This window comes from Merops nubicus, unplaced genomic scaffold (assembly GCF_000691845.1).
Source record: "Merops nubicus isolate BGI_N331 unplaced genomic scaffold, ASM69184v1 scaffold7072, whole genome shotgun sequence".
Classification (NCBI taxonomy): domain Eukaryota; kingdom Metazoa; phylum Chordata; class Aves; order Coraciiformes; family Meropidae; genus Merops; species Merops nubicus.
Genome location: NW_008591474.1, coordinates 28,518 through 37,944, shown reverse-complemented (window position 1 = coordinate 37,944; position 9,427 = coordinate 28,518). Strand labels below are relative to the sequence as shown.

Sequence of the window (9,427 nt, the reverse complement as noted above, 5' to 3'; positions counted from 1 at the left end):
TCCCCGTTCCTTCTAAGAACTAACTGTAATTTAGGAGGTATTGGGAGCAGCAGAGGCTCAGTGCTGCAAAGCTTCTGGTGGTACAGTGAATTCAAATTGCAAGGAAGCTGCACATGAGCTTAGTGCAAAGAAAGAATGAAGCCAATCCCTGCCCTCAGGTGCTTTCAGAGTAAATAGGACAAGCAAAGCAGGAGCAGCGTTGCTCTTTTACCCTCTTTTGCAGATAGGCATCTTTTATACAGAGATTCAAGGCAGTGTTCTCCACACAGATAAAAAGATTGGTAGATTTTTTACCCCAGGTGATAAAGAAGTTGCTTGGTAAAGCCCAGAACTGAACTCTCTCCAACATCCCCATCTAACAAGTGACATATGGTTTCTGTCTCTAGTTTTCTATCCCACTGGTTAGCTCCAGGTTGGCTTTCCATAGTTACTCACATCTCGTTTAGACAAAGAGGAAAATAACAGCAGATGAGGAGCACACAGTGTGATATTCCTGTCTGCCTCTTTGCTCTGATGTCACAGCATTTACCAGGGCAGGGAGAATTCCAGTAATGCTAATTTCCATATTAATATTCAGATTTTCTTGTAATCTAGGTTAGTACTCTGACTCCTGCATGAGTCAATAATCCTGGGGTTTAAAATCGAAACTATTCTGGTTGCATCAGTTTTAAGGCAGAATTCTGAAAATCAGATAATCAGCCAAACCAACCTGTTTTCATGAAATTCTGCTTATTTTATCTTAATGATGCCCTATGGCATGGCCAGTAGTGTACAGGGCAGAGGAAATTTAACAGCTATAGAATCAGGGAATGGTTTTGGGTTGGAAAGAACTTTGAAAGATCATCTGGTCAGATCTCTCTGCCATGGGCAGGGACATCTTCCACTAGATCAGGTTGCTCAAAGCCCTGTGCAACCTGACCTTGAACACTTCCAAAAAACAGTGACCTAAGGATTCAAGACACGGCTTATTCCATCATTTGTTTTCTAAGTAAAAAAAGAAGAAAAAAAAAATTCCAAGATTCCTTTCTCCAGTTTTCTCTGACAGAACATTTCATTTAAAGCCTTTGAAACCCTCAGGTTCAGATCCTCCCATTGCAAAACTGATAAGAGATAGAATGTAAGGAATCACTTGGCTCATTTCACAGACTGAAGCCCTGGAAGGAAGCTGGCATCCATCAGGGCATATTTCTGGGTCTGTTATGTTGAGCCATTGTGCCTCCAGGCTATTTACCCGTGGTGTGAGTTTGAACCACGTAAAAACCATTAGGCTCTAGGAGTGATGAAATATTCAGTGAAGCCACCTCCTTAAATCAAACATGAAAGGCTTAACTCCCACAGTTATCTGTTCTGAACTGTAATTTAGTGCGTGGGGTGGACATATGCTTCAGGCTGTGTTTACAACACCTCTGTGAATCAGCTTCTGATTGCATCTCATTTACCAAGAGCGTTACCTTGTACTAGGCTGTAAACACAGGCTCAGAGCACGTTCAGAGGAGAGAGAGAGAGAGAGGAGAGTGTAGTGACCTCTATAGTTCAAGATGAGACTGTGATTTCATTCACCCTTGCTTCCTGGTTTTTGTTAATTACTTGTTTCCTTCACAGGAGGGACAAGAGTCCAAGCTGCTGGTGCTGCCAATAGCCTGGACTTCTCATGACTGACCAAGAACATCTCACAGTCAGAAGTGGTCTCCATTGTTGCAGTGGTCAGCAGACCATCAAGATCTCAGCACTGCTTCCAGATATCAGCTAATGCTCCTTCCATCTCGTATCTACATGTGGTGTGGCCTAGGAGCTCCTGCTCCCCAGCACAGTCTCTGCCGGTCACTTCATCAAATAATGGTGGTGTGGAGTTCTGTCTTCAAGCACCGTTCAAAGTCAGAAGAGTCCATCAATCAACTGATGCATACTACAGTGATCTACTTGTAGTCCTGGCTCTATCTCCTGGCTCCCATAGGACATGGTATCTTCTACCCCATAGGAGTGAGAGGTAATGGCTTCAGACTGAAAGAGGGGAGATTTAGATTAGAAATTAGGAAGAAGCTCTTCACTATGAGGGTGGTGAGACCCTGGGACAGGTTGTCTAAGGAAATTGGGGATGCTCTGTCATCGGATGTGTTCAAGACCAGGTCGGATGGGGCTTTGAGCAACCTAGTCTAGTTGGAGGTGTCTCTGCCCATGTCAAGAGGGTTGGAACGAGATGATTTGTAAGGTCACTTCCAACCCAAACCATTCTATAATTATATGAGAAGAGGATTGATGTAATTCTACTGTTCTGTGGAGGATGAAAACAAAAACCTTGAAAAGAGGACTTCTGTAGTGATCAACACCATGGTGATGTGTCTTGAAAATACGTGATCTGGTTCTTTAGTGCTCTGCATACCTGCACAAATAGGTACTAGTCTTTGACAGCATCTGAGTGACTCCAAGAATAATCTCAGAGTGGACTGGAGACAGAAGAAGCAGGAAAACAAGACAGCTTTCAGACACATCCTAACAAGCAAGAGGTGTTGCCTGACTTCCTCATTATAGCCTCATCTCGTTTCAGCTAATTTTACAAGTGAAGTCACACCGCCAAACCCTTTGAAGTTATTACCACATACCTAATCCTGTCCAAAAGAAAAAACAATTCAGCAGTGTGAGGCTGGGATTTGCCAGGAGTTAGACTGCTCAGGTGTTTGGAAGTTCATCAGGGCATTGTTGATGTTCTGAGGAACAGCAGCTTCACACGAGGAAGTGCTGAGTAGCATCTGGTACCTGGTCCATCAGAGAGTCCTGGTTGGCATTGAAACAGTAGGATGAAGTGAATACCTCTGACAGCTCTACTAATTGTAAGGAAATTACATCACTAGAAAAAAAAACATCTCAAAAGGACATAAATGAGGAGCCTGGAATCCTGTTGCTGTTGAACAAAGAGAAGGGCTGAACATACCCTGTATCCACAGCCTGAAATTTAGGTGTAAACTTCCTGAGATGGAAAATAGCATTTGACCTGAGCAGTAGGTGTTGCTCTGCAGGGAAGATCTAAGAATTCTTATTTTATTTAACTGCTAAGAATTTAGAGGTCTTAATGAGAAAGTTCAAAGAACTGTCAGGATTTCAGCAAAGATTTGCCAGTTAAAAATTCCTGTTGGCCATTCAAAGGAAAGTTCTACCCACAGATTATTACACAGTATTTTTAAACAATGAGAAGATATCATGAAAACAATGTATGAGGATGTAATTCAAGCTGAGCCTCAGGCAAGTAGTGAGACACAAGGAAGATTTCAAAGTTACTCATGTGTTTAACTTTCTTTAGTAGTAAATACACCCTGTAACCACACCTGCCCTGGAGGAAGTTTCTAACTTAGTTGTAAGGGTTACAAAACATGTTCATCCAGCACAGAATTAGTTCTGTGCAGGAGGAGGTCATTCCACTCGCCCTTACTTAGAGGATCTTGTCACCTTCCAGCTTTAGGTGTTGAAAGCAAGCAGACAACCATCATGGTTCACTATAGACACTGATGCTCACCCCGAATGGTGTAAAATGGGGGACAAATTAAAAGACAAGAAAGTTCAGAATTTTGATGCACAATAATTTAATGAGGATGTAAGAAGTAAAAGATCTTTTTGAGGGTGAAAAACACAAGGGAAAAGTTGCCAGGGTCTCATTAAAGGTTGCAAAACAAAGAATTGCTCCAGGGCTATGCATTCCATATACATTACTCTTTCTTTTTCATGGTGTGGGAAGATTTACAGCATCTTGTCCCACTTTCAACCAGCCAAAGATCATCGATATCACTAATTCCATGCCATTATTATCAGGAGCCGCTGGAAAGAAGAGTCAGAAAACTAAAATTGTTAGCTTGGGAATTATATCTAAGCCATTAGATGCACAGTCCACGCTCCAGGAAAGCAAGGCCAGTAAGAGGGTTTGCAGAGACACATCTTCCTCTGTGTTGGGTGATTGCTCCTCGTTCACTGTACATTTAACATGGTCTGCAGTGCCCAAAACCATAAACACTGGATCCATAGGAAGAATATGACCTCCCATAATTGTACAAGCTCCTAGAACCATAGGAGCCACTGGAACCCATGGATCCATACAGGCTCCCAATGCTGGAGGGTGCTGAGCTGCACACCAAGCTCTCCTGAGGGCAGGAGCTGAGAATGGGTCCTGGGAAGGTCATGACCACAGGTGGTGGGTAGATCACAGCTCTGGAATCACCACAGGATGTAACACAGGGCTGGTTCCAGGCGTTGGCAATGGGCTGGGGGCAGGTCACCTCGCAGGGTGCCAGGCAGTGGGAGCTGATTGTCTGTCTGTAGGAAGACATCTTCTGGGAATGGAGACAAATCTGAAACACACAACGTGGAGGCAACGCATGGCTGAAGGCTCAGATACCAATGTAATGGAGAGACAGAAGAAAAGAGAGCAGGAAGACCAGAAGGAGGCTGGAGATTTCTGTTTGTCTTGGCAACCATTGACAAAACTTGGCAAAACTTGGGAAATTCTCAACTTCTCGTGCCCTCTTCCTCTCCTCTGGATCAATTGCTGTTTCTTTTGAGTCCTAATTACGGAGCCAATTTGATACATAAAAACATCCTTAACAAGGAAAGCATCCATTAATCAAGGAAATTGTGTATTTGAACTCAAGCTATCCCCCTATTCTTCACCACTTCTCCCTTCCAACATTCCCTTTTAAACCTTACTGTGACACATGACAATTTCTTTTATAAATAATTGCAGAAAAGAACAGAAGCTGTAGTAACATCTTGTGCTGCTCTGCACCACTAAGAGTCATTAGAACAGTATGAGGCAAGTTATTGCTATTCCAGCTTTAAGGAAAGGGTAACTGAGGCTGAGAAGTGGATGCATTGCCCAGAGCCATTTGATGAGGTAGCAGAAGAGACAGAGTTAAAATTCAGGAAGCCTGGTTGTTATTGGCAGTGTTATTCCTAATCTTTCCAATGCTACAGCTGGCACCAGGGCTCCCCTGTGTGTTCTTTGCACAGATAAAGAGGCAGCTACATTCCCTGGAGAGCTCACAGGGTTTGCCTGGGAGAATCTCCCACATTTGGGTGGGAATGCTGCATCAGGGATGTTTCCAGTATTAGCAGGACCTCCTGTGAAAGTGGTCCCATCTGTCCTGCTGGAGATGACTGAGGTGACAGATGACTGTGGCAGAATTAGGAATAGTTAGTGTGTAATTTTGTGAAGTCCTCTTTAATCATGCGATCACTTGATCACTCATAAAATCAATTTGCAGCTCTTCTTGATCTCTGCCCTGCCTTTCTAAAACCCTTAAAATGAAAGGCTGGGAATAAAGACACAGAATAAAGTCCTGACCATAACAAGTACATAAAATAATGCACAACAAGCTCCAAATTAATTCAGAAATAATTACAAAGAAGAGGACAAAACATTATTGCCAATGGTGGTTCCTAGTTCAGTCTGAGAGTTAACTTCTCTTGGTAGTCACTGTTACAAATCAACATGAGCAAAGTAAAGCAGATTCACAAAGGCAGGAGGGTCAGGCTGGGGGAAATATGAATTCACTAAATCTCACTATAAATAAGTTTGTGTAACCCAAACTTTCAACGGCTTGGAAATCTCCTGCCCTTTTACAGCCTGCCACTGAATACGTAGGAAACGGCTCTTTCTGAAGGAAAGTTTCAAACATTTCACACGTTTCTAAGAAGCACAGTTCTGTTTCAGTCAAAATCCTGCATTCTTACACCAGCATTATCAGAACAATAGAGTCAGGCTCAGACTTACCTCTTCACAGCAAACAGCAAACCAGGAGAAGTGGTCAGAGCAGCCCAGAACCGTGAGCACTTTTATACCTTTTCTTAGGCAATCAGGAGGATGTGAAACATTCCTCACCTATGATGTCCTAATGCATTATCAAACAAAAATTCACTCCACCTGTAACTGCCCCAGATAATGCAATTATTTCGCTCAGTGATGCTGATTACTGTTGAGATCTGCTCATTACTCTGACAGAGTAATTTTTTTTTCCTTTTATTGCTTTTCCTATTTCTCTGATTGCCTCACGGAACAAAGATTGCTCAGAAGTTTATCCATAAACACAATATGCTGACATACCTGAGATACTACCCCACTTTTCCAAGTCATGCTCCAGTAAGGGGGCATTGTGCAATTTATCCCATCATTCCCATGCAAATTTATTCCTGTGAATCTGCTATGAGGCATATTGGACTCTAGACACCTTCCTACTGAGTTATATGCTTGGAAAAGACGTGTTTGTTCCCATCCTCCTGGCCAAGAAACAAACACACGTCCCACTTCAGGTTTTAAACTTACAGGTGCAGTGACCTGTAAGCAGGGAGCTGCTGTTATCCAGCCCTGGCACAGAATCATAGAATCTTAAAATATTTTGGGTTGGAAGGGAGCTTTAAAAGTTGTCTAATCCAACCATCCTGCAGGGAACAGGGACATCTGCAACTAGAACAGGTTGCTCAGACCCTCATCCAACCTCATCTGGAAAGTCTCTCTCTGGACAACCTGGGCCAGGGGATCACCACCCTCAGTGTCAAAAATTTCTCCTTTCTATGTAGTATAAATCTCCCTCTTTTAGTTTAAACCCATCACCCCTTGTCTTGGCACAACAGGCCCTGCTCATAAGTCTGTCCCCAGACTTCTTCAAAGCTCTGCAAGGCCCCCAGCAGGTCTCCCCAGCTGGAGCCTTCTCCTCTGGGGCTGCCCCAGCCCAACTCTCTCCTGCTGGGCTCCCAGCAGAGGGGTTCCCCCCTCAGGGCATTGCTGGGGCTCCTCTGGCTCCGCCCCAGCAGGTCCCTGGCTCTGCTGGGCTGAGGACTCCAGAGCTGCCCCAGCACTGCAGGGGGGGCTCCCCAGAGCAGGGCAGAATCCCCCCACCCTTGACCTGCTGACACAGGGGAATCTTAATGAGAAGTTCATGTCCAGCTTTCATGTCAGACACTCCATGAGATCATTGTGGAAGACCTCATGGCTCCTGAGTGATGAACGATTCATAGTTTGGGGTGAAGCAGGTCAGGGAGTGAAGCCATGCATCACCCCAGGAACATTTGGGGCTGGAATCTTGAAGTGCAGTCTCAGCGGATGCAGAAGACTGGCCGCTGACTTCAGCAGATTTCTCCCTCAGATCCAGTACCGTCTCCAGTTCTCCAGTTATTTGCTGATAAACCTCTTTTCAACAAAGTCTATCCATTTTTTCCATCCCAGCTGACTTAATTTACAAATGCTTCTTTTTTAAGCATTCATGAAGTAGAGTTCTTCCCCTCTAAAATCCATTCCCTTCTAGGAAAGTCAAGGTTGAATGCCTGGTGTTAAGTAACCTTGAGACTTCTGTTCTAAAAGGTTCATTTTATTCCATTTTGCCCTACACTAGTGTGATGCTGTACAGGTGACCCGTGCAAGGAGGCTGAGGAAGACTCTTTTCTGGGGCCATCTTGAGATTTCCATAGGTGTTGATTCCTAGCAATGCCAGCAGAGGGATGATTTAAATCTACTAATAGTTTAGGGTAGAGGATTCCCGTAAAGAAACAGGAATAGAAACAAAAGGAAGAAGACGTGAGGAAACAACCCATGTTGTCCACTCCTCCTGCACAAACCACACCTGGTTTCACTTTGTCTGGAAGCGGGCGATGACAGTGATAACATGTACCTACAGATACCTACAGATGAATCACGTAATTCTTGGAGATGCATCCCTCTTCTAAACACTCTGCCCTCCAGAAAGGGCAAAAGGGAGCTACGTACTCGTGCCAATTCTGCTGACACCCCAAAGTGCTTCTTTTGACTCATGATGTACAGGGTTACAGCCTCATCCTTTGCTTCTGTAGTTTTAGCAACCCAAAAGGGGCATCCAGATGCCATCTTGATGTTTTTTCCCATATAATGGGAAGTTTTATGTGTTTTACCAACTGAAACCCTTCACAGCCATTTTTTGGCAGTGTAAATATTCAAGTGAAGTATTCAAAGACAAATAGCTCTATGAAAAGCAAAATTAGCATGACATATGGTTTGTCTTTGCACAGATTCCTCGTGTGATGAATCACAGCACTGCTATGGGACATATGGATCCATTGTACGTGAACAAGCATCAAATCCATTTACTAAATTAGCATTCAATACCTTTATTTATATCAAACACATAATTTTATCATAACACCATCAAAAAAGACGTTCAAATGAACCTGCAAAAACTTCCATTAATTGAATTTGGATTCTTTCTGTGGGTTTCTGTTCACAAGCAGAAGAAAATACAGAAGAAACGCAAGAGTCCAAAAAACAAATCACCTCTGTGCTTTCGTGGGCATCGTCAGGCCTGCAGCGTGTAGGTGGGATGAGGAACAAGGCAGATGGAATAAATCCTAGAGTTATTAAGGTTGGAAAATGCCTCTAAGATCATCAAGTCCAACCATCAATCCAACACTACCAAGACCACTAAACCGTGTCCTGAAATCTCCCAGATTTATCCCAAGAATAAGCCCTACAGTGCTTCACCTCAGTATCAGCAGGGATTTAGAGAAGAAAATCAGCCCAGAGTGCCCTGTGCTACTTGTGATGCTGAGGAGTGCTCGAAAAACACCCTGTGGAGCAATTGTGTGGAGAAGGTAATTTTCCAGCATCACTGTCACATCAGTAAAATCAGCAAAACGCTGCAGGAAGTGAAACTTCTTCCGAAAGCTTAAGGAAGAACCAAGAGGGTGTTGGAAGAAACTGATAATTGTCCAATGAAGAATGAAACAGTCATAGAAGCCTGGGGAGTGATGGGAGTTGTTGTGTTTTGTAACAGATCTGAAACACAAAGGATGTCTCAACCCCCCCCAGGCAATCCAGGAGATGGTATATAAGGGCTTCTAGCTCAGAAGCCCTCAGATCACAGGTCCTCACTTCTCCTCCTCGTTGATCCAAGTAAGTCTTACCCTTTTTCATCTCTTTTATCTCTAGGTACTGTGGGTTTGTATTATTTTTAACCAACTCCTGCACCCACCGTCTGTCCTGCAGTGCCATCCATACCTGGCTTTGCATGAACATCTTTTTCCTTGATGTTCTTTCTGGCAAACAGGGCAGCTGCAGATCTGTCCAAGCTCCACTGCAGCTGCTGCAACAGATCAGAGGAGTTCAGCCGAGATGGGGCTCAGTCTTGGTGCTTTACTCTTAGCTCAGGATGAACTGAGTGCTGCACATGGAGACAGCTTTCCAGCTGGCTTGGGCAGCGCATGTGGAGAGCCTGGGAGGGAAGAGGGAGGGTGGGGAAGGGGGAAGAGAAACAAAAAACACCCAAACCTTAGCAGAGCAACTCTGTACAGCACGTGCTGAGCCCTCCCTGCTGCTGGTGAGGCAGAGCAGGGTGCTCTGTGTGGCAGCCTGTGGGCAGTGGGTTGACTTGGGCTCCCCGGCATGTTGCAGGTTCATCAGGTTCATCTCCCTGCCCGAAAG

The 9,427-nt window shown here is 44.2% G+C and overlaps 1 protein-coding gene across 1 annotated transcript; it reads right to left on the bottom strand.

Moving 5' to 3' along the window:
• Positions 1-3,965: 3,965 nt before the first annotated feature.
• On the bottom strand, positions 3,966-4,313 carry LOC103782495 (scale keratin-like). Its single transcript, XM_008950265.1, has one exon. It carries the CDS (start codon positions 4,311-4,313, stop codon positions 3,966-3,968), a length of 348 nt encoding a protein of 115 aa, XP_008948513.1.
• Between the last annotated feature and the right edge of the window lie 5,114 nt (positions 4,314-9,427).

Coding starts and splice junctions, on each gene's coding strand:
- LOC103782495 (XM_008950265.1), bottom strand. CDS start 4,313: ATGTCTTCCTACAGACAGACAATCAGCTCCCACTGCCTGGCACCCTGC.